General features: G+C 38.5%; 2 protein-coding genes across 3 annotated transcripts in view; one reads left to right on the top strand and one right to left on the bottom strand.

Moving 5' to 3' along the window:
* PDE6H (phosphodiesterase 6H) overlaps positions 1 to 26,387 on the bottom strand; it is a 179,651-nt gene that overhangs the window by 93,975 nt on the left and 59,289 nt on the right. The window lies entirely within an intron of this gene.
* LOC101096741 (matrix Gla protein) lies at positions 8,334 to 11,707 on the top strand. Its single transcript, XM_003988445.5, has 4 exons — positions 8,334 to 8,493; positions 9,953 to 9,985; positions 10,839 to 10,914; positions 11,328 to 11,707. Exons 1-4 carry the CDS (start codon positions 8,433 to 8,435, stop codon positions 11,467 to 11,469), a joined length of 312 nt encoding a protein of 103 aa, XP_003988494.1. The 5' UTR covers positions 8,334 to 8,432; the 3' UTR covers positions 11,470 to 11,707.

Below are 26,387 nucleotides of genomic sequence, written 5' to 3'. Positions count from 1 at the left end.
GGGTGGTATAACCTGGGCAACAGAAGCCACAGGCAAAACAAGATCTTGTATTCCACCTGCCCTCAGGGGGATAAGAGAAGCATGACCCTGCCCTCCAGAGACAGAAGTAGTCTCATGGTTTAGTCATTCTTTCATCCATCCAACCAGTCATCCGACCATCAATCCATCTAACAAATGTACTGAGCATCTTCTATGTGCCAATTCTAAACTGGAAATATAGGGGCGCCTGGGTGGCGCAGTCGGTTAAGCGTCCGACTTCAGCCAGGTCACGATCTCGCGGTCCGTGAGTTCGAGCCCCGCGTCGGGCTCTGGGCTGATGGCTTAGAGCCTGGAGCCTGTTTCCGATTCTGTGTCTCCCTCTCTCTCTGTCCCTCCCCCGTTCATGCTCTGTCTCTCTCTGTCCCAAAAATAAATAAATGTTGAAAAAAAAAATCTTAAAAAAAATAAATAAATAAACTGGAAATATAATGGAGAAAAATACAGAGATGGACCCTAGCCTCATGAATCAAGGGTGACATTAGGTCCCAAATTTAAGTAGTGGTTCCTCTTCTTTAAAAATTTGTTTGGGCGGCCAACCGGCCCTAGAAAAGTCTAAGTGGTGTGCTTTCTCGTTGGACAAAGTTTTTATTAGCACTTGGGAGCATCGTTATTTGCAGAACATTGCATAAAGCACCGACGACAAGCTCAGAGAATTCTGAATTCAGGGAGAGAATGGAGGAGAGGGAAAATGGTCAGATCTGCCAGAAGCTCTTCAGAAAACTATTTGCTGGAGGACATGCCAAGAGAGTTACCCTTTTCTATAGTATTTCTGTGACTAAAATAATGGCATAGTAATAAAATTAATATATTTCTCACCAATTCTACTTCCTCTGTCCGCCTTGCTTATTCGTCCTCTCTTTTTCAGACTAAGTATTTTGTCTCTTTGAGGAATTTTCCTGGCTCCAGTCAGACTTTTTTTTTTTTCTGTTCCATGAGATTCAGCTTTATTTACAGAATGTTGGTTTTATGAGTTCATAGTATTATTTTACTGGCAGCACTAATATCCTTGGTCTTGCCAGTAAAGGAAAAAGGCAAAGGGGAGAAGAATTAGGCAGTACCAGCCCTGAAAATGTAAACAGAAATCACTTTCTAGGACAACAAAGGGCAACGAAATGAGAGACAGAAACCTAGCCAGCTTCACAGCACAGTGCTGACCTCTTCGTTCTGTTCATTTAAGGGAAGATCCTTGAACGGATTCTACATCTCAGATTCCTTAACTGCCATAGCTTCCTGACCACTGAATCCCTGTCTCTTCTTAATTTGTTTTAGCTGAACTAAGTGAAAATAAATGCTTGTGAAACTCAGACATGGGAGGGGCATCTAGGGAACCATGTACAGAAATGTCTGGGGAAAGGCAGAGAAGCCTGGATATTAAATACACTGAGCTTCTGGTTGGGGACAGCTGTCTTCCCATATAGATCATCTCCTCTTCCCTTTTCCTTTCCATTAAAACTTCAATATTTCAATAAGATAGCAGATGTGAAGTAATAATCATGTAACTATCCAAGTAATATTATCATGTATCATATAGGTATGATAATCAGTTTTTATTCATTATGTTATTTACTTTTCATAATTATCCTATAAACTGAATGTAATTATCCACATGTTATATATGAGAAAATTAGGGCTCAAAGAGGTTATATATTTTATGTATATTTTATCCAATGTCATACAGTAACTTCATGGCAGAGGGTTATTTGATTTCAGAGAAACACAGGGCTATTTGATCTCAAAGAATATGACTTAACTGCTGATACAACCATGCAATATTCCCCAAGGTTCTGACACCTGCTTAAGGAATTCTGTGGTCGCATGTACAGGGATGCATGAGTCTAAAGTCTCAGAAATAAAGATAAAATTATAAAAAGATATACATATTCAAAATGCTGATTTCTTCAATGTCTTTTGAAATTTAACAATAAGAATGAAAGATTTGCGTATCACCACTTACACCTGGATAGTTAAATGGCTCACAAAATCAGAGAAAGGGATGAATTTGGTATTGGAACCCAAATACCCCATGTCTCTGTTCAGGACTCTGCACACTAAATTGTCTGTCCAAAGAAGCTCTAACTCAAACATGCTGCTTTCCAAAACCTTTCAGCTTACTTTAGAAATCACCAAGTCTATGAACACTCACGTTTGCTGACTGTCATCTGACATTTACTCTGGTTTGGTATAAGAATACAGGTTCTGCAATGACGGCAAAGTCAATTTCTACGGTTACTTCAACCCCAGGCAAAACTGGAAATCAAGGTTCAGTTTACAACCTGCTCCTTCAACTCAGAGCAAAATAGAGAACAGCTTCTATGTCTCCTGTCTTGGCAGGACATGAGGTTAGGAAAGTTTGGCCATTTGCTCATCAGTCTCCAGTTGCTGCTTCAGAATGAGGTGTGAAGGAAAAGTCTGGCAGAGACTTTCTCCCACAGCACCAATGGCCTTAGCTGGAGGGGAAGGAATCCCCTTAGATCTCTTCTACTGGCATTCCACATTCTGGTTCATCCTTGTATTCGCCTTTCATTATTCCAACTCTAAAATGCTCCTTCCTATATTCAGGAAATTTACAACAGAAAGCAATGGACCCAAATAATCTGTAGGAGTTGAAGGAGATTTGGTGCCTCACAGGAAGAGGAACCTTGCAGGTAGGACTGGTGAGCTGGGATGTAAGGGGGAATGAGCCGATGTCTCTATGAAGGAGGTGAAAACAAAGTACTTGTGTAGTCAACATCTGTCAAGACATGAAGGGAAGGGAGAGGATGATGGCTTTGCTCATCAAATCGTAGGACACAGGAACTTGAGAGCACAGTCACAAGTTGTGAGAAATAGTTCAAAGGAAGATAGAATACTAGTTTTAAACAACAGCAAATGATTTAACAGAAATTTAGTAAGCATAATAACAAGAATATTAGCTATTAATTTTAAAAAGAGCTGGCAACTTTTAGAGCTTTTTTTTTTTTTAGTTTATTTTATTCATTTTGAGGGGGTTGGGGGAAGAGGCAGAGAGAGAGAATCCCAAGCAGGCTCCACACTAATAGAAAAACGTCTTTCATAATTATCTAAAATCCAGATACAAGCTGGAGCTTCATGTAGTCTACTCTTTACAAGATATTTCAATGAAGAAAATACAAGCTAGCAACCAACATTCATTAAAAACTATTTTAAGGGGTGCCTGGGTGGCTCAGTCAGTTAGGATTTCGGCTCTTGATTTCAGCTCAGGTCATGATCTCACAGTTCTCATCAGATGGAGCCCCAAGTCAGGGCTCTCAGCACAGAGCCTGCTTGGGATTCTCGCTCTCCCTCTCTCTGCCCCTGTCCCTGCTTGCACTCATGCTCTCTCTCTCAAAATAAATAAACATGTTTAAAAAACCCAATTTTAACATTTTCTGGTAATTCTCAATCTTTTAAAATCTCAAACAATCTTATTCATAACCAAAGCAGCTCTTGTTTGTCTTTTCCAATGTCTCACTTTTAATTTTTTTTCATGTTTTTATTTATTTTTGAGACAGAGCATGAGCAGGGGAGGGGCAGAGAGAGAGGGAGACACAGAATCCGAAGCAGGCTCCCGGCTCTGAGCTGTCAGTACAGAGCCCAATGCAGGGCTTGAACTCACAGACCATGAGATCATGACCCGAGCTGAAGCCGGATGCTCAACAGACTGAGCCACCCAGGCATCCCTCTGATGTCTCACTTTTAATGTCTCACATCTTACAGCTGCCTCAAAGCTCTTCTCTCTGTGACTCAGTCTCTATCTAAAACTCTCCTACAAGGCTCTTCTTATTTCTCTCCTTCCACTTTTTTCTACCTCCATTTTTTTTCTCCCTCTCTCTTCTTTCCAATGAATCAATCTTGACCCTTTCCAATACAAAGCCCCCATTGAGTTCCCCATTGAGTTAGCCCAATCCTCTTCATAAAAACACATAACTGGAGTTGGCACATACAAAATTATCTTTGAGACAGGGAGTGGAATGGGAGAAGAGAAAAAAGAAGGGCTCTGAATTCTCACACATGCTATTAATTTTTACAAATTATATAAAAATGGTACTTAGCATAGGAGAACCCATAAATAAATGGAAAACAGTAGACAGGGAAGATGAGTGACTGGTGAGAGACCTTTTCCAACAGAAAGTGTTAGCCTTGCAAAGAGCAAGAAGATAAGGAAAAATGCTTACAAATTTAGAAATCCAGTGGAAGCAGTGATGAAAAAAACTTGTGGGGAAGGGGTGAAGCTTAAATTGGAAAGAGAAGTGTAAGATTTTCACATTTGGATTCAGAGGTGTAAAAATAAATAATTGTGATGTCAGAAGGCTGACAGAGCACAGTTGGAATCTGGCCAGAAAAGACCAAGCTAATGTGCATTACAAAGCACGTGTTTGTACAAGTGCACCAAGAAGCATAAAATACCTAGGAATAAATCTAACCAAAGATGTAAAAGATCTGTATGCTGAAAGCTATAGGAAGTTTATGAAGGAAATTTAAGAAGATATAAAGAAATGGAAAAACATTCCGTGCTCATGGATTGAAAGAATAAATATTGTCAAAATGTCAATACTACCCAAAGCTATCTACACATTCAATGCAATCCCAATCAAAATTGCACCAGCATTGTTCTCGAAACTAGAACAAGCAATCCTAAAATTCATATGGAACCACAAAAGGCCCCGAATAGCCAAAGTAATTTTGAAGAAGAAGACCAAAGCAGGAGGCATCACAATCCCAGACTTTAGCCTCTACTACAAAGCTGTAATCATGAAGGCAGCATGGTATTGGCACAAAAACAGACACATAGACCAATGGAATAGAATAGAAACCCCAGAACTAGTCCACAAACATATGGCCAACCAATATTTGACAAAGCAGGAAAGAATATCCAATGGAAAAAAGACAGTCTCTTTAACAAAGGGTACTGGGAGAACTGGACAGCAACATGCAGAAGATTGAAACTAGACCATTTTCTCACACCATTCACAAAAATAAACTCAAAATGGATAAAGGACCTGAATGTGAGACAGGAAACCATCAAAACCCTAGAGGAGAAAGCAGGAAAAGACCTCTCTGACCTCAGCCGTAGCAATCTCTTACTCGACACATCCCCAAAGGCAAGGGAATTAAAAGCAAAAGTGAATTACTGGGACCTTATGAAGATAAAAAGCTTCTGCACAGCAAAGGAAACAACCAACAAAACTGAAAGGCAACCAACGGAATGGGAAAAGGTATTTGCAAATGACATATCGGACAAAGGGCTAGTATCCAAAATCTTAAAGAGCTCACCAAACTCCACACCCAAAAAACAAATAACCCAGTGAAGAAATGGGCAGAAAACATGAATACACACTTCTCTAAAGAAGACATCCGGATGGCCAACAGGCACATGAAAAGATGCTCAGCGTCGCTCCTTATCAGGGAAATACAAATCAAAACCACACTTAGGTATCACCTCACGCCAGTCAGAGTGGCCAAAATGAACAAATCAGGAGACTCTAGATGCTGGAGAGGATGTGGAGAAACGGGAACCCTCTTGCACTGTTGGTGGGAATGCAAATTGGTGCAGCCGCTCTGGAAAGCAGTGTGGAGGTTCCTCAGAAAATTAAAAATAGACCTACCCTATGACCCAGCAGTAGCACTGCTAAGAATTTAGCCAAGGGATACAGGAGTACTGATGCATAGGGGCACTTGTACCCCAATGTTTATAGCAGCACTCTCAACAATAGCCAAATTATGGAAAGAACCTAAATGTCCATCAACTGATGAATGGATAAAGAAATTGTGGTTTATATACACAATGGAATACTATGTGGCAATGAGAAAGAATGAAATATGGCCTTTTGTAGCAACATGGATGGAACTGGAGAGTGTTATGCTAAGTGAAATAAGCCATACAGAGAAAGACAGATACCATATGTTTTCACTCTTATGTGGATCCTGAGAAACTTAACAGAAACCCATGGGGGAGGGGAAGGAAAAAAAAAAAAAAAAAAGAGGTTAGAGTGGGAGAGAGCCAAAGCAGAAGAGACTCTTGAAAACTGAGAACAAACTGAGGGTTGATGGGGGGCAGGAGGGAGGGGAGGGTGGGTGATGGGTATTGAAGAGGGCACTTTTTGGGATGAGCACTGGGTGTTGTATGGAAACCAACTTGACAATAAACTTCATATATTGGAAAAAAAAAAAAAAAACAAAGCACGTGTTTATAGCTGGAAAAGAGAGAATTCTCTTTAATTCTGGAGATAGGATGGAGAGGAGGTGGAGTGTCCTACTCATTTTAGAGAAGCAACATTGGAACTAAACTTGCTTCATATCAGGTAAATTGGGGGTTAGTAACTGAGTTGAGTACATATAAAATGCTACATGAATAGGCCACGGCTAGTTTGTTTTCCCCAAACAAGCAATGCAGTAAATGAAGTAAATGCAATGTAGTAAACTAGCTTTTGCAAATATAACAATTTGGATGATTTCTCTTGTAAAAAGGGCACTGAAGCCAACCCTGAGAGCAAGTTTGTGATTTCAACTTTTTTTTTAAGTTTATGTATTTATTTTGAGAGAGAGAGACAGACAGAGAGAGCACACAAGTGGGGGGGGGGTGGGGAGGGGGGGAGAGAGAGAGAGGGAGAGAGAAGAATCCCAAGCAGGCTCTGCACTGTCACACAGAGCCCGATACAGGGCTCAAACTCATGATCCATGAGATCATGACCTGAGCCAAAACCAAGAGTGCTTAACCAACTGAGCCACCCAGGCTCCCTGCAAGTTTGTAATTTAAAGAGGGAAACAACCACCAATCTTGTGACCAGAAATCATGATGGGTTTACTTTATCAGGGATAAGCATACAGGGATAAGACGTCTCCTTTTGAAGTCTTCTTTAAGATTTTATCACAAAGAATATGCCTCTTAATAGGAATAAATCTGGAGGGAAAGCCTGAATTTTATTGGTCCTTCACAACTCATGAATCCTTCAGATTATAAGCGTTCTGAACTATTTCCTTTAACAGGGAATCCTAAAAGCTCTTCAGCGGGGGGAGGTTGGGAAGGAAATCCATTCCAATAAGACTAAAAGAATGAGGCTCCACCTAACTGTCCATCACTGCTCCTTGAAAGAAACTATTATTGAAAACTACACCACCCGCTCTCATTCCCAACCCTTTTGCTGTTCGAGCCCGAGTCAGAGTTCCTGCAGCTTCAGCTCATCTACAATCTGCTGCTCTGTGACTCAAGTCTATCTGTCTGCCAGGAGGACTCTTGGGTACCAGGCAGCAGAGACACATCTTGATAGAAGAGTTTTCTAAATTTCCAAGAAGAAGAAGAAAAAAAAGCTCTGCCTCCACGATAACCAGAGACACCAAATTAGAGTCTGTCTCCTATAAAAAAAGAAAAGAAACAGCATTTCTGCTACTGAAGGTATAGTGGAAGTGTGAGTTTGTGAGAATCTATGTTTGAGGATACATGACTGCTAAAGAGCAAAGCGAATATACAAGAAGCTATTACTTACCTCCTTAGGGACGTGTCTTGTTTGTCTCTAGATCCCCCAGAACACCTAGCACAGTAACCAGCCTCTCACCTATCACTCACGAAGAGCATATTGGATTAGTTCATTATCAAGACACTGCCTTCAGAAAATAAGAGATGAGTACCCTTTTATCCTCACTGCACTTTAGATCAGTGATATCCAGCCTAAGAGAGCCTCAGGGCACAGGTTTGGACTCAAGTCACAAAACTGGACGGGCAAGTTACGATGGGGCCAAGGGAGGAAACAGAACCCATGGCATCACTGGGCATCTCTGCCGTGCTGAGGGCTTGGAAGAATGCAAAAAGTTGCGTATCACCGGACACATGCCAAGTGATCCAGAATTGACAGCTCAACCTTACTGGGAAAGTAAGTCTGTATGAGAACCAGTTTATGAAGTGGAGTCCTTTGCCCTCAGAACCTCTCGTCCATCCATCAGGGGAGCGAGCAGAACACTGCAGCTCTGTCTTCAAACCAGACTGCACTCAGGGCCAGGAGAGTAGATCAGAGAAGGAATCAGAAAGGCAAACACGTGTTTGTGGCAACTCCCTGCTCTGTGGAACTTTGCCCAGATCTGGCCCCAAATATAGGGTGGCCACAACTTCTGTCTCAGGGCAGCATCCTGCTACAGCCCAGTCAGGTCCAGGAGTGAGGGAAAACTGCCCACCCAGAGTAGATAATATCTGGAAGGAATGAATATTTGGGAAAAGTCCCAGTGTTAGTTTAGGGCCAACCAGTCTCCACCTTCTCTGGCCCCCTCCCACTGGTTCCTCCCATTTCAGCTGCTCTAGTTCTTATAAAAACTCCACAGCCTTCCACGGACCGCCTGCAGGAGCCTCTCTCCCCTCTGCTGCTGCGCAAGCCAGTGAGACCAACCCACAGGACCACAGAGACACCATGAAGAGCCTGCTCCTTCTCTCCATTCTGGCTGCCTTGGCCGTGGCAGTTCTGTGCTATGGTGAGAGACCTTTCTTCTGCCATGCTTCTGGTGTTCCTTTCCTGTCTCCGATTTCAGTTTACTTCCATTTGTTCCTCCCCCTCCTCCTCTTCTTCCCCCTTTCTCTGATATCATCTTAAAGTATCGTTAACTTAACATTTCCCAAGCCCTGTGGACACTGATTCATTCCATCAAGTGGTTTGTTTTTTTTTTTTTACATACTAAATATCCAGACTTTCGTATACAACTTGACAGGCATGTCCTGTCTCTGGTAAGTCACTATTCACCTAGACACTTCACTGTTTCAGAAAGAAGATATCAAATTCCCAGCCCCTGAGTTCTCATGTTTAGGGATGTTTACTTCTACGTTGGGAACTGTTGGTTAAAGGTATTAGTTAAATCGCTCACCTTTAAGAAAATCAGTTTTCACATGAAGTGTTAAGTATAGCTCTCTCTGCAGGGACAAGGCAATCTCCTAAACTTACTACATTTCTTCAGTGAATTGATCTAAAAACAAAGTTTTACACTTAAAGAACCTCAGAGAAAAATAGACGGTATAGTTTCTATTGTCCAAAGATAAATTTCACCTGGTTTCTCTATGTTGTTAATTATATCTGCGTCTGATCAAAGCTTATGAAAGAAAATCCAAAGCAAGATTATTTTTGATCAGTCTTACGCTTCAGTTATCTGGATATCTTAGATGTTCTTAAACCTAAATCATACTAATAACCATCTGTATTTCTTCTCACTCTTGAAATTATTCACATGGTTTCTGTATCAGAGGATTTGGTATTTTCATCTCCTTTTTAATTTTTTACATAAAACCACTTGTTTACGAATATAAACCTCTTATTGCCAAATTTACCTGCAGCACATGGGAGAGCAGTGGAAAGAAGAAAACTTTTGCCTTGGCATCGTCTCAGTTCTTTCTCTGAACTGGCATCACGCCCAGTGTGAGTTGTCCTCTGGAGCCAGTGGTTTTTGTGCCTGCCAAGTTAACACAGGTCCTTAAGAGGCTTTAGGAACCTCTTAAAAACCTGTCTTGGTAAAGCCCAACTGACCATCTCCCCAGTCTGCCTGGAGGACGTTGGCTATTTTCTGGACCCTTCTATCCCTTTCTCAACCCTGCTCTTAGCCAGGTCCCAAATTAATCAGAGAAGATGCCTCTCTGGAGATTTGTGTGCAACATCGAAATTATCTTATTTCACTAGCCTGAGGACCTCATACCCTTGAGAAATTTCAGTCAAGGCCATGATGACTAGCTCCTTCAACATCAGCAAATCTGAAGTATAGAGATAATTACACCAAGGACAGAGCTAGAGACACAACTTGCAAATCCAAAATGCCTGAAATTTGTAATAACCACACTACTAAATATATTCTTCACATCTTTTTGACTCTTTTCTCTCCTTCCTTCCCCAAATGCAGACCATTGTCATGTCTGATAAATAACAATCAAATGAATTTTTTTTTATTCCAGAATCTCATGAAAGCATGGAATCCTATGAAATTTGTAAGTGAATATTTGACTTCCTTATTTAAATCTCATGTATTAAAGAATCTCTCTCCCTAGTCTTAAATAGACAAAATGATAATACATTGAGGTAATACAGGGAAGAGAAAGAGGGTCTCTTTTGGAAAACTACATTTAAAAATCTAATGACCGTAAAAATCGCCAGACGAGGAATTTTTTTTAAGCTTGAAATAGCATAATATGGCCTTGAAAGTGCATTCGACAGAATTGGAGCCATAAAATCTCACTTGGAAATTTTAAGTTGGCACCACGTCAACCACACAGATGGAAAACAAGGAGTAACAACAAATGGCAGAGTAAGGAATTAGAGGCCTAGTCAGCTGGGAAACCGCAGTCATCAGCATTACATTGAATGTTACTGAATATCTGGACTTTCAAAGACTGAGTGTGGGAAGAAGTAAAGTAACACTCTCGTTTTCAGTTTTTCACTATTTTCATAACATTGACACTGTCCATTTCCAGTAATCAAAAGTCATGCTTTACAAGCATGTCCTTCCTCAGGACAGAGAGAATTTCTCCTCACAGGAATTAAAAGCACACCGAATAGGAACACCAAAATTGAAAACGGCAAAATGATTTCCCAAAGGGGAAATAAACAAACAGAAATTACTGTGGCCTATGTAATAAGTCTCTAAAATACATACACTGCGTTCCTTTGATCTGGCAGTTTATGAAATTGGCTTTATCTTTCCCTTTGGCTTTTGTAGATCTCTAGTTACATGGAATGCATGAATTAATGAGTTTTCAAATATATTTGTGTCAGGGAATATTCATGGAAATATTTTCAACTACTGTTTCCCTAAAACTACAATTATGTTTTTTTTCTTTTAAGATCCCTTCACTAACAGGAGAAATGCTAATACTTTTATATCCCCGCAACAGAGATGGAGAGCTAAAGCCCATGAAAGGTGGGTAACAAAACTTGATGGAAAGAGGTAATTTTTCCCAACGTAGCATCGCAGATCGGAATGGAATGAGAAACGTTTTTTTTTTTAATCATATATATTATTTCTAATTGTGTCCCCTAAATCAAAGAATTTAAAACAGTATACAGAAAACAACTGAATTTCAAGAAGACTAGTTTATGAAACACCCAGAAAGCAGAGGGAGGGAGAAGGAAAAGGAGGACAGAAAGAAAATTTCTATTTTTATTAAAAAAAAAAAATTACTCCTGTTCCTCCTTTCCTCCCTGTTAAGTATCTCTTAATATTGGGGTGTGTCTCCTATATTTTCTTATTCTTTTTTCCCCCTTTTGCTTTTTAAAAAAAATTTCTATTATGGTTCTCATTTGGGGCCTCTTTTTTTCCCCCCCACTTTCTAGGATTAGAGAAAGGACCAAGCCCACCTATGAGATCAATCGGGAAGCCTGTGATGACTTCAAGCTTTGCGAACGCTATGCCATGGTTTATGGATACAATGCTGCCTACAATCGCTATTTCCAACAGCGCCGAGGGGGCAAATGAGATTGGAAAAAGTCTCTTTCTTTCCAGAGCCTGGTGCCTGGTTTTGTATTCCTTTGCAGTAGCATCACTGAACTATATAAACACCTACAAAGTGCTTATTTCTTAAACGTTCTTGTCTGGCTGCAGCCCTCCTCCCTGCCCCCAGATTGATAAGCAATGAAAGTGCAGCGTAGTGAAAGTCAAGAAGGACTTAAGATGTGTAATTATTACAAAATAAACTGCTGGTTGGATACTTTCATTTTGTGAGTCTGATTTCTTCCGGCAAAATGCTGAGATATTTAAATCATGGCCCACCTAAGCCAGAATATGAGATTCTTTTCATCATGTTCTAGTCTTGATTAGAAACATAACTGCATAGAAAGAATGAAACTTAGAAGGCATAAGTCACCCAGCCATAATTTGTCTAAACTCTACCTTGGGACTGGTGAGTGATTGCTTCTTAGTATTTCCAGGGTTTTCAAACATTATAGATAATCATATGATTTTCCTGCTCCCAAACTTTTTAAGTTTTATTTATTTAAGTAGTCTCTATACCCAGTGTGGGGCTCAAACTCACAACCCTGAGATCAAGAGTCACATGCTCCTCTGACTGGGCCAGACAGGCGACTCTGCTCCCAAACTTTAAATGGTCCTAAATCCTTCCTGTGTGGATTCCAGGTTCTATCTTGGCTCATCACCCTCATCATAATTTCCTGAGTGTTATCATTTCTTAAGATGTCACAGCTTTGACTCTTACTTAGGCCAAGAAAATGTTTGCTTTCACAATCACCAGAGATTTTTTAACAATTCAATCATGGAATTTTGGAGCCAGACAATATGCTATAACTCACTTAAGCCTGGTTTGTCAATGAGGAAATGAGACTCCAGAGTCTCCCACTTGGTAGTTAGAGACAGAGCCCGGGACTTCTCAATCCCTGTTCAGAACTTTCTCTTCTTTGCCATGAGAACTTGTTCATGCCCACCTTTATCATCCATTCCTTTTGGTAGGCCCACTGCCTTCACATCTTTAGTGGATGATCTTTCTAATCCTTCAAAATCCAGCACGATACCCAAGCACTTTATGAAACCAGTAATGATTAAATCCACCCACTTCCTATCACACCACTCAAGCCAGTGTCTAGCCCTTGAGGAATATATGTAAAGAGTCAAGTACAATAACATTATTCAATTCGTTTAAAAATGTTTAATGTTTATTTATTTTTAAGAGAGAGAGAGAGAGAGCACAAACTGAGAAGGGACAGAGAGACAGGGAGATACAGAATTTGAAGCAGGCTCCAGGCTCTGAGCTGTCAGCACAGAACCCGACACAGGGCTCAAACTCATGACCCATGAGATCATGACCTAGCCAAAGTTGGACACCTAACCGACTGAGCCACCCAGGAGCCCCTATTCAATTCATGTTTTGATCAAAATTTCTTTTTATGTATATTTTCTTGGCTAACGTTATGGTAAGAAACTGTAATTTCTCTTCTCCCTACAGACTTGGTACTAAGTTCTGTTCATAAAGGGTTTTCAATGAAAGCTATATAAACACAGACTGACTAGTCATGCCTGGGAGGGATCCCCCAATTTTGTTACATTCATCATAATAATGTGCATTATATAATTTAAACCATCATCATATAAATGTAACGACGACTGTTTTATCATTTTCTAAGCTATTATGCATGTGATAACTCATTGGGTCTTACAATAGCCCAGAAGATGAGTAGTATTTATTAGATGGTAAAATTGAGACTCAGAACGGTAACTTTCTGAAGACATTGTAGTGAATGCCGTGGTGTATTACTCAAGCTGAGATATGCCCCTGGCCACCAGATATATTGACAGCTGATGGTTCCCAGCCAAGGATTTGAGTACAATTCCCTACAGACCTCTAGAGCTCTCTCTTCTGTGCATCTCTCTCCTCTCTGGTACTCTTCTCTGTGATCACTAGCTACCTTTCTGGACTCCCAGCTCTGTCTCCTCAATTTAGGAAGGCCTAAGGCTTTGCTGGGTTCTATTTTCTGTTGTATGTTCTGAAAAGTCTCCAAAAAATTGGGGCAGTTATAGGACGCATCCTCATTTGCATCAGTGTCAAGGAGTCCAAAATAAAGCAAAATATAGGGGGAAAGGGGAACAAAAAACTAAAAGGGACAAATTGAAAACAAATGGCAAGATGATAGACTAAAACCTATCACACTAATCTCATTATACGTAAACAGTCTAAATGGTCTAGTTATTTTTTTGCTTTTACATATGCTATAGATCCTATAAGACAATTTTGTTATTTTTGCTTTAAAGAGTCAATTATTTTTTAAAAGGCTTAGATAATACAAAAAATATCTCATACATTTACCCATGTAGTTTCCATTCCCATTGCTCCTCGTTCTTTTGTATGCATCTAGATTTCCATCTGGTCTCATTTTCCTTCTGCTTGATGGACTTTCTCTAACATTACTTGTAGTGAAGGTCTGCTGGATTCTTTAAGTTTTCAAATTTTGCCTTCACATTTGAAATATGTTCTCACTGCATATCAAATTCTACATCGTCAGTTTTTTTCTTTTCATTCTTTTAAGATGTTCCACTGTCTTATAGCTTGCATTGTTTCTGCTATAAATCTGTTGTTGCTCTTATCTTTATTCTTCTATAGGTACTGTCTTATGTCTTGCAGCTTCTAAGGTTTTTCTATCATTGGTTTTGACTAAATTGATTATGCTGTACCTTGGCGTGGTTTTCCTTATTTTTTTTGTTCTTCAAGTTTATTGAGCTTCTTAGATTGCATTACATTTTATTAATTAAATTGAATCAAATATCAGTCATTATTTCTTCAAAGATTTTCCTTCCTTCACTCCACTTCTCCTTTGGAGACTGCAATGACATGCACTTAAAGTTGTCCAGGGCTCCCTGTTATTAATTTAATTTTTATAAGCTTTTTTTTCCCTCTGTGTATTTCATTTTTGACAGTTTCTTTTAATGTGTCTAGAGTTGATTCAGTTATATTCAGTAATATCTAATTTACTGTTAATCATATCCAGTGCGCTTTTCATTTTAGGCATTACAGTTTTCATCTATGGTAGTTTGATTTGGATGTTTTCTTATTTTCCATATCGCAACATTTTAAACATCTTAGATACAGTTAGGATAATTTTTTTTTAAAGAGAGGGAGAGAGTGCGAGCAAGGGAGAGGGACAGAGAGAGAGAGAGAATCTCAAGCAGGCTATGTACCCAGTGTGGAGCCCAATGGGGGGATTGATCCCAAGACCCTGGGATCATAACCTGAGCCGAAATCAAGAGTCAGACATTCAACCAACTAAGCCACCCACATACCCCTGGATAACTATTTTAATGTCCTTGTTTGCTAATTTCAATATCTGTGTCACTTCCACACTTGTTTTGGTTGGTTGATTATTCTACTTATTATGGATCATAATTTCCTACTTCGTTAATTCCTGGTAATCTTTTATTTGATGCCAGACATTGCAAATTTTATTTTTGTGTGTGTGTGCTGGATATTACTGTATTTTTATAAGTATTCTTGAGCTTTGTTCTGGGAATAAGTTAAATCACCTGCAAAAAGCTTCATTGTCTTAAATCTTGCTTTTAAAGTGAGACAAACTCAGTATTTAGTCTAGGCCAATTGCTTCCCCCACACTGAGAAAAGGTCTTCTTAGTGTTGTACCCAATGTCCCATGACTGGGTGGTAAGAATAGGCAATAATCCCAGCCCTTAGTTAGTGCCAGCCACTGTTCCCTCTATTCCTCTTGGATGAGTATTTTCTTATATTTATGTGCCAATCAGCTCCCTACTACATATGTGAGAGGTGTCCTCAAGATATCCGGAGATCCCTCTCTCTGTAACTCTCTCCTTTCCAGTATTTTGCCATGTAAACTATAACCACCATATTCTCCCAGGACTCTCAACTCATCAACTCAACAAGTCCACCATATTTCATTTTGGTCCTCCCTCCCTGAGCCATAGCCTGGAAATTCTATTAAGGCAACAAGCTGAGGTAATGACAGGACTCACTTTGTTTCTCATCTCTTAGGGATCACCATCATCTTTCATTAACTGATGCCCAGTGTCCTGAAAATCATTATTTCATATGTATTGTCTGTTTTCTTTAGTTATTTATTAAGAGAGGGTAAATTGCCTAAAAGCCCATTATCAGACAGGACTACTCTGAATAGTCATCACAGCCTCAGAGTTTTCTCACAGAACTGACTGAGCCATTTACTAAAACTGTTTAACAGTTCAAATGTTCACTCTGCCTAGGCCTATGTTCTTCACCCCTCTCAGGCTGTACCCAAAAGTACTCCCTTATAAACCATCTGCACACAAATCTCTGAGTCTTAGAGTTTGTTTCCCAGGAACCAAATCTGTGACAATCAATCAGATGGTAAATAGTGGGACCAGGGTTTTCAAGCTCCAGACCTCTTATCAATTACACAACACTGTAGTCATAGTTTTTGAGCTGACAAGGAGTTCATCAATAACCTAATTCAACCTCCTGATTTTATGTTGAGTAATTTGAGAGCTTAGAGACTGAATGACTGTTCCAAGAGCAGGTAATTTTATTCTCTTGAGAAATTCACTTGTACTGATCTCATGAAATTTAACTCCATAAGCCACTTTTTAGAAAGGGTTATGTACAAATGGTCCATATATTTGTACCAAACTTTCGCTGTATATAGTCACACTTTACAATCTGATGAAGCTAGTTTTAATGTAGTTTCAAGTCGGTCAAAATTTTATCTATCCACCTTCTTAGTTCTATTTCCTTTTTGATATGCTTTGGTTTTTCAGAGCTAAGACAAATGAAGTAAGAGGTCACAGGCCTAATTATCTTCCCCTTTCATGATCTTGGTGAGGCCTTTCGTGGAACAGTACATTCTGGGAACCAAAGAGTGCTTGAACATAGGCAGAATACTCTTCTCCCAACCTATAAAGAAATCTTACATTTTAGCATAGAGTTTAAGAATAAGAACTTTGGAACTCCCAGCTTCACCACTTAGAAGTGTGAAATTTGTGGGCAAGTTATTTAATCTCAGTGGGTGTCAATTTCCCTATCTGTAAAATAAGATTATTCTAGTACCCACCTTAAAGTTGTTGTAAATATTAAATAAATGAAATATATGCAAGTACACAAAACAGTGTCTGGCATAGAGTAAGTGTTTAATAAATGTTAGCTATGGTTACTGTTATTTTCTATTCTACTCTTACTATCGTTGTAATGTACTATCCTCTGTATATTAAGAAATGGCAAGACAATTCCTCTTGGGGATTCCCACTTATACTTTGAAAGCAGTCAGCAGAACTTATAGCCAAAAGCTATTGAGAGCACTGGCCAGCTTGTACTCCACTCTTCCTCAATTTGCCCGCATGCAATATCTACCTATGCTGATGAAACATGTAGTGTAAGAACAGTAGGCCAGAGTAATTCATTTTTGTTAAGAAAAAATTATTATCTTAGCTTTTATGCTCAACTGGGTTTAGAACTAATGCAGCTGTGTTTTTATGCAGTCATAAAAGTATCCATATTAGAATGGAGTGAAAGTTATATACTTAAATAGTAGTAGTACATTTAAGCACTATTTAAATCCCTATCTCTACCTTTTCAGTAAAGAAAATTTGCAAGAAATCTGTTGTTCTACCTCTGAGTTCTTAAGTACCTTGATTACCCATCATTAGTCACCTTTCCTTCATTTCCTCAATTCTTATGATCTGGGCTCGGTTCTTTGCCATAATACATAATTCTAATGAGAGAAAGTTTTATCCTAAACTTATTTTGATTTGGAACCCTGAAACTGCCCAAATTGGCTCTTTTTTTTTTTAATTCACAAAGTAGGGTTCTATTTCATCCTAGGTGGCCCTCCTCTGGAGCCTAGACATTGCCACCTCTCTGACTATCACTAGATATATCTTCTGCCATGCCTCCTCCATGAGTCAGAATTCCTGGTAATTGATGTTAATTCAGAAAAGAACATATTAATCCATTCCATTTTCTCTACAAGAAGGGGCATCTTTATCCATGATGTATTATACATCCTAAACTATCAAGCATAATACTTCAGTATGTCCCCACTAGAGACTGAGGCCTAAGTGAGAACTAAGGTAAGGAAGGGTCTGAGAACTAAGGTAAGGAAGCAGGAGTGGGGTCTGTTTATCACATTTTGTAACCCACATGAAGAATTTATACTTTCCCTCCCTACAGTTCTAATACCTGTGGTTTGAAAATCCTGAGTCATACAAAAAGAACAATTTCACCACAGGACATTTGCAAAAGTCCCACTTAAGCTCTAGATGCTGCTGGTCACATCCCTTCATGCTAAGAGGACAGTTGGCAAATAACAGAGTCATCTTTTTCTCAAGGAGATAACTGAACATGTTTATCAGGAGAAGGTAGGGCTTCTGAATCTAAGAAGGGAAAAATGCATTTGATATCTAGGTAATCCATTGGAATACCTCTTGATGTTTCTCTGCCCAATTGTGATAAGAAATGGACAGATATATCAGCCATGGTCTGAGAAGGGCATGGCGCCCAGCTCATAACTCTCAGGAATGGGGATCTATTTCACTTAGTAAATTAGACACCTAGACCACCAGATGTGTTGACTAACAGTAAGGTGATCTAGAATGGGTAGTTGAAAGTGAAAATAATGAGTATTAGTGGTTCTCAGCATTACAATGAGCTGCAGTAGCAGGGGCTGTGGTTTGTCCTGCTATTTTTTAAAAGTATTCTAACTTGCTCTAGGAGGGAACTAGATTTCAAACATGAGAATATACTAAAAAAGAAGTAGAGCTGAGAAAGAAGAGATCATTGTTATACTAAAACTGGGAAATACATTTCGATAAAACAGGAAAATGTGACTAGAGTATAATTTTTTCCTGGAAAGGAGTCCAACCAGAATCCTGGAGAAGCTGCTTCTGGAACATAAACAGTGTTTATGTGGATGTAACAGTGCAAGTGTAGACTGTAATTGATTTTGTGGTCCTTTCCTTTCCCCAGGACTGAGGCACTCATTTCCTCATATGCCAGCAGCTGATGGCTTTCAGTGGGCTGAGTCCCTGTCCCCAAAATTGCCCTTAGCTGAAGAGAGCAACTTGCTGCAAGTTATGAAACAGCCCACATCTTAAAACTGGTCAGTGCAAGGGCATAAAGACATAAGCCTTTTCCCCGACACTGGATTCTTTCAGTCTTGTGATTACTTCTTTCTTATCTTCCCTTCCCCTGCCAGCTCAGTTTTAAAAAGCCAGAAATGTTTGGCTTAATTGCTCAGTTTATGAATATATGTGCACACACACACACGCATTCACACAGCAGAGGGAGAATATGGAAATATTTTGGTGGACTCTAAATTCATCCTGAGATTGAAATTGGCCCCATTTTTCTCCAATTTAAAAATGCAAACTACCCCCAAATTACCCTTAAGTAAGTTGATGGTAGGGACTACATTATGAGACTTGCCTATTAATTTCTTTTAGAGAAATGAACTAGGTGACCTGTTGGGGGTTTTTCCATCTCTCATTTCTCTGAATTCAGACAGTGAAGGCTAACCAACAAACAAGAAAGCCAGGAACATAAGTCATCTAGGGTTGTTAAAACATGAGGTTAAGCTTTGAAAAATACTGTTCAAGAAATGTGCTTTTCTTCAGTTAATACAGGAGATTTTTATGGTGCTTACCTAGAAACACTCTGACTCCTTTACTTTGGAGAAAGTAATATACAAAATTTGTCTCTACCCATTTCATCTAAGGATAATGACTTCTTCTTTTGACCACAAACCTATAATAAAATAGAAAAATAATCTGCATACATTTAGATACAGTTTTTAAACATTCCGAGAGAGAATTTTCCTCCATACAAGGAGTCTTAGAAAAGATCCTAAAGAATAATGATTTTGTATTATAAAAGTATTCAAAGAAAATCATAAATGCTGTGACTTACTCCTAGGAGTGAATTAGACCTCAAACATGAGAGTGCACCAAAAAGTCATAGACCTGAGAAAGAGGAGATAAATATTTCAATAAACTGATAAATACATTTCCACATACAGCCATGCTATACAGGAAAAGATGGCTAGAACTACAAAATTTGGTAGAAGCACAAGGACAAATAGCACCCATCTCTTCGAAAACATAAAAGGAATTAAGAGAAGAAAAAAATGGAGCAAATTTACACCAGTGTTTCCCAAAAAAATATTCTAAGGAATGATGTTCAGTCATTGTCCTGCCAAAAGTTGTTTTACGCCCAAATAAGTTCTATTGTTTTTGTATATCTCCTCTTGGAGGCATATACTTATATAAAATTTGGTATATTAAAACCTCTGTATGGTCCATCAATAAAGGGATCTGTTTGAATCTATTTAACACAGGGGGTCACAATTTGACTCTAGAATGTTCTTTACAAAGAGCATTGATCACCACCGTGCCCAACTTACAACTTACTTTAGAATTGTTGGTCAAGCCCAACCTCTCACTCTCTCCTTATATAGCATGCCTAGCATGTATTTAACATTTAAAAAGTATTTATCATATACCTGCTCTACACTACACCATATGGCCATACTGTAGCAGATGATTAGTTTGCACTTAAATCTCTAGTGTTGTAAAGTTCTCTAGGTCACATGATGCTCTAGCTCATCTTTGGATAACTAATTGTTAGGATAGAAATTTTTCTTATATTGAATCCGTCTAAACATTTTAGCATTAACTCTTCTCTCTAGAATAAAACAGTGTGCATATATTCAACTGCCTTATATATCTTTTTTCTTTTCAAATTTCTATATTTGCTATGCTGCTCAGACACATTCATACTCCCATATATCTTTTCTTTTCTTTATTTTTATTTATTTATTTTTAGCAAACAGAAACACAAACTCCATTCATTTGTAAAATAAACTTATTCTCTTATCAGGAGCATGGCAACCTGGTATATCAGCCATGGTCTGAGAAATACATGGTGACCAGGACCTCACAACTCTCAGGAATGGGGGTCTATTTCATTTACTGATTGAAATATTCTTTCTATATTGATGCAAAAAATAGCCCAATGCTATATGTTCCACTTGCTATGATTCTAGTACAGAAAAGCTACACAATTTCTTTTTCATTATTTTATTTTATTATGGTAAGCACACTTAACATAAGATCTACTGTCTTAATTTTTTTACATGTAGTTGTTGACTATAGATGCAATATTGTATAGCAGATCTCTAGAGCTTATTCATCTTGTTTAATTGAAACTTTATATTCCTGGATTTATAACTCCCCCACTAACCCTTGGCAATCACTATCCACTCTTCAATTACATGAATTTGACCATTTTCACATATCTTACATAAGTGGAATAATGCAATATTTTCTTTCTGTGACTGACTTATTTCACTTAGCATAATGTAACAAGATTCATCCACATTGTTGCACACTGCAGAATTTCCTTCTTCTTGAAAATTGAATAGTATTCCATTGTATGTATATACCACATTTTCTTCATTCATCTGTCAATGAACATTTTACTTGTTTCTACATATCGATTATTGTGAATAACACTGTAATGAACATGGGAGTTCAATTACCTCTTCAACATTCTGATTCTTTTTTTGGGGGGGGGGTGTATACCCAGAAGTAGAATTGCCAGACTATATGTTTTAATATGTTTTTATTCTAGTTTTAATTTTTTGAAGAACTGCCATATTATATTTCATAACAGTTCACCATTTTGCATTCACACCAATAGTGTGCAAGGATTTCAATTTCTCCACAACCTCACCAATAGTTATCTCTTTTTTTTTTCTCCAAAATTGCCATCCTGACAGTTGCAAGGTGATATTTCAGTGTGGTTTTGATTTCATTTCCCTGATGATTAGTGATAGTATCTTTTCACATATCTGTTGGTGATCTGAATGTTTTCTTTGGAAAAATATCTATTTAAGTCCTTTTCCCATTTTTTTCATCAGGTTATTTTTTTATTTATTTTATTTTATTTTATTTTATTTTATTTTATTTTATTTTATTTCATTTTATTTGCTCCTGAGGTGTAGGAGCTTCTTATATATTTTGGAGATTGACTTTTTATGAGACATATGGTTTGCAAATATTTTCTCCCAAACTCTAGGTAGCCCTTTCACTCTGGTGATTCTTTTACTCTACAGAAGCTTTTTTTTTTTTTTTTAACGTTTATTTATTTTTGAGACAGAGAGAGACAGAGCATGAACGGGGGAGGGTCAGAGAGAGGGAGACACAGAATCTGAAACAGGCTCCAGGCTCTGAGCTGTCAGCACAGAGCCCGACGCGGGGCTCGAACTCACGAACTGTGAGATAGTGACCTGAGCCGAAGTCGGCCACTTAACCGACTGAGCCACCCAGGCGCCCCCTACAGAAGCTTTTTAGTTTGATGTAGTCCCAATTGTTTATTTTTGTTTTGAATACCTTTGCTTTCTGTGTCATATCTATGAATCATTGCTAAGACCAATGTCGTGAAGATTTTCCCCTATGTTTTCTGCTAGCAGTTTTATAATTTTAAGTCTTAGGTTTAAGTCATTAACCCATTTTGAGTTGATTTTTGTGCATAGTGTAATGTAAGGGTCTCATTTTATTCTTTTGAATGTGGATAACTAGTTTCCCAAACATGATTTGTTGAAGAGACTATCCTTTCCCCATTGTGTATTCATGACACCCTTGTTGAAAATCAGTTGACTGTATATTCATTTATTTATTTCAGAGCTCTCTATTCTGTTCTCTTGGTCTATATATCTGTCTTTATGCCAGTACTATGCTATTTGGGTTACTGTAACTTTGTAATATATTTTGATCAGGAACTTTGATGCTTCCAGCTTTGCCTTCTTTCTCAGGGTTTTTGCAGTCATTTGTGGTTCCGTATGAATTTTAGAACTGTTTTCTTCTTATTTCTATCCAAAATACCATTGGGATTTTTATAAAGACGGCATTGAATCTAGAGATTCCTTTGGGTAGTATGGGCATTTTAGCAAGTCTCCCAATCATTGAACATGGGATGTCTTTCCATTTATGTCTTCTTTAATTTATGTCATCAATATTTTATAGTTTTCAATATACAAGTCTTTCAACCTCAATAAGTTTACTCCTAAGTATATTACCCTTTCTGGTGCTATTATAAATGGAATTATTTTCCTTTTCAAATAGTTCATTGTTAGTGTATAGAAATTCAACAAATTTTTATGTTGATTGGTATCCTACAACTTTACTCAAATTGTTTATTAGATCTAATAGGCCTTTTTAAATAGAGTTTTTAAGGATTCTTATATATGAAATCTTGTTGTCTGCAAACTAGGACAATTTCACTTCTTCCACTTTCACTCAATGTAATACAGGAAGTCCTAACCAAAGCAATTAGGCTAGACAAAGAAATACAAGGCATACAAACCAGAAAAGAAGTAAATTAAATTTGTTAAGACTTGTTTTATGACCTAATATGTTATCTATCTTAAGGAAAGATCCATGTATGCTTGAGAAGACTGTGTATTCTGCCACTATGGGGTGGAATGTCCTGTATATGTATATTAGGTCCAATTGGTCTAAAGTGTTATTCAAGTCCTCTGTTTTGTTTTGGTTTTGTTTTTGTTTTTGTTTTGTTTCTTTATGAATCTTCTGTCTGGGTGTTGTATCCATTATTGGAGTATTCAAGTCTCCTACTATGATTGTATTGCTGTCTATTTCTTCTTTTGGTTCTGTCAATGCTTTATAAATTTAGGTGCTCTGATGTTGGGTGCATATATATTTATAATTGCATATATATTTATATCTTCCCTGTTGAATTGGCCCTTTTGTCATTATTTAATGACTTCCATTACATCTTTTGATGGTTTCTGACCTAAAGTCGACTTTGTCTGTTATAAATATAAACACACCTCCTCTCTTTTGGCTACTATTTGCATGATTATCATTTTCTATCCCTTCACTATCAGCCTATGTATGCCTTTAAACCTAAAGTGAGTTTCTTACAGACAGGATATAGTTGGGATTTTTTTAATCCATTCGGTCACTCCATATTTTTTGCTTTGGGAGTATTATCATCTGAATGTATCCTCTCACCCAGATTCATATGTTAAAATCCTAATTCCTGAAGGTGATGGTATTAGTAGGTAAACTTTAAGAAATGCATAAATCACAAGTGTGGAGCCTTCATGAATGGGATTAGTGCCTTATAAAAGAGGTGTCAAGAGCTCTTTAGCCCCTTGCTGTGTGAGGACATGTGTGAGAAAATGTTGGCTATGACTCAGAAAGAACTTCACAAGAATGTGACCATGCTGGCACTTTGATCTCAGACTTCCCAGCCTCCAGAACTGTGAAAAAAAAAAATGTCTGTTGTTTATAAGATATCTGTTCTGAGGTATTTTTTTACGGCAGCCCAGACAGACTAAGGTGATGTGTTTAATGATGTTCAGGTTATGTGTATTAAATGCATTTTCAACTTAAGATATTTTCAGCTTATGATGGGTTATTAAGGAATAACTCCATCAAGTTGAGGAAGATCTGTACATTTTGGGAGGTTCATCTTATTTAGGCTTTTGTTGGGCTTCTTAAATCTGAATGTACATATCCTTCCCCAGATTTGGAAAGTTTCCAGCCATTATTTCCTTGAATAAACTTTCTGGTCCTTTCTTTTTCTCTTCTTTTGGGATTCCAATAATGTGTACACTGGTTCTCTTGATGATGTTCAATTAGTTCCCTAAAGCTTTCTTTTCTTTTTTTTTTTTTTTCAGTCTTTTTTGCTCCTCTGGCTGAATTATTTCCAATGCCCTGTATTCAGCTTTGCTGATCCTTTTTTCTGCTTCATCTAGTCTATTACTGAACCCCTCTAGTGAATTTTTCAGTTCAATTGTGTTCTTCAGCTTCATGATTTATGTTTGGGACTTTCTTATACTTTCTTTCTCTTTGTTGAAATTCTCACTTTGCTCATATATTGCTCTTTTGACCTCAATGAGCATCTTTATGACAGTTATTCTGAATTTTCTCTCAGGTAAGCCATATAACTCCATTTCATTAATTTTGGTTTCTGGAGATTTATCGTATTTATTTGTTTAGAAGATCTTTGCCTGATTCTTCATTTTTCTTGACTCTCTATTGGGGTCTGCACCTTTGACAAAGCAAGCACCTATCCCAGTCTTCATGGACTGGCCTCACACAGAAGAACAGCTTCACCTATCAGACAGCCAGAGATTCTAGGGGCCTCTATTAACTCTTTTTCCTCTCAAAGAGAAGCAGAAAGCTGTGGTTTTTGTCCTCTTGCTCTGTGCTGAGCTGGGGAAGCAAGAGGAGGTGTAACTATGGTGATTACCAGTCCAAACCATTATTTCTATTCCTCCTTATTGTCAAGACTGTGCTGGAAAAACCAAAGCCCCAAAACTGGCAAAATAGATACCAGTTCTTGGGGATACTCCCAGAGAGGCTGGGGTGCTAGATGCATGGATCAATCCTTTTCTCCTCTGAGGGAAGCAGAGAGCTGGGGGCAGGGGGAGGTTCATTTGCTTATCCTGTGCTAAGCTGGGGAGAGGATCTATGGCATCTACACACTTGGCCCATTCTCTCCCAGCAGCTAGACTGTGCCAGACCCATCAGACACCCAAGACTGTCAAAACTGACAAATGTTAATTCTTTGGTCAGCCCTAGAAAAGCTGGGGCTCTAGACACATGAATCAACTTTTTCATCTCCCGAGGTATAGCTGAGAGATGACACTCTTCATCCTAATAACTCTGCGCTGAGCAGAGAGAAGGATCTATTGCATCTACCAACCCAAGATGCCATCTTCATTTTCCCCCGGGTGGCTAGGTTGTGCCAAACCTGTCAGAGTTTGGCACTAGTGAGACAGAAGCCAGTCTTCTGGGTAGCCCCCTGAGAAAAGTTAGGATGCTGGGTGTAAAAACCAACAGCTTCCTTCCCCTTGAAGAAGCTGGGAGCTAAAGGGTTTCTTCCAGATCATATGGTTGTGCTAGGGACAGGGACTCCAGTGTGAGGGGGTCCCAAGTTTCTCTACCAGCTTCAGTGAGTCTGGATTTGTGTTTGCTCTAGGCACAGGAGCCTTTCAATTAGTTTCTGGATTACTCACAAAGAGAATTTGTAAATTGTTGCTGAATTGATGTTTATAGGGAAAAGGCAAGTTCAAGCCTTCCCACTTCACCATCTTGCTTATGTCACACTCCCTCAATGCATCCTTTTCTGAATATATTCTAGTTTATCAGTATCTGTCCCATAGGACCCGAAGTACAAAATATTGTCTGATGGTTTCAGAGTTCAACTAACTGTGACCTGTCATGACCCAAACCTGTTTCATCTATGAGGAGTCCAAGCCTACATTTATTTCTTTCATGGTTGCTTCTCATGGGCTGTTATATCCTTCAGGTGTTTTGACATAAGCTACTAGCAAATCATATCTTCCCCCATCCTCTCCTTCTGAGTACATTTTATAATCTAAATGCAAAGTATATTTTATTGCTTTTTAAATGTCATCTTGCTGAATTCGATAGTTGAAATAATTTTGTCATTTATTTTATTAGCTCTTTTTGGAGATATGACTCACCTGAAAATTTGATGACAAAGTCTTTTATGCCTTTGAATAAAATATCTTTACCAATGAAGATTAGCAACAGATTCATCAGGGGGAAAGAGCCAAAAAGAGTGAGGGAAGGCAGCACTAGGAAGGAAAGGTTGGCATCAAAATTCACTTCAAAGCTAATTGTAACATCTTGCCACTGCATCCTCATTAATGTAGCTTGCTATATTGGAGGTCCCAGTGCAGATTTAGGGAGCCAATAAGTTCATTACATATGCTGTCTGAGGTCAGTCACTTGACTCCCGTTTACTTTATCCCCTTATCATTCAAAACGCCTAACAGAGTTATCAGGTGCTACATAATGATTTGCTAACATATAATCCAATATAAACCCAGCTAACCGGGCCA

Source organism: Felis catus, chromosome B4, assembly GCF_018350175.1.
Source record: "Felis catus isolate Fca126 chromosome B4, F.catus_Fca126_mat1.0, whole genome shotgun sequence".
NCBI classification, from domain to species: domain Eukaryota; kingdom Metazoa; phylum Chordata; class Mammalia; order Carnivora; family Felidae; genus Felis; species Felis catus.
Note: the sequence above shows the minus strand (reverse complement) of the source record. Positions and strands in the feature narration are given on the sequence as shown.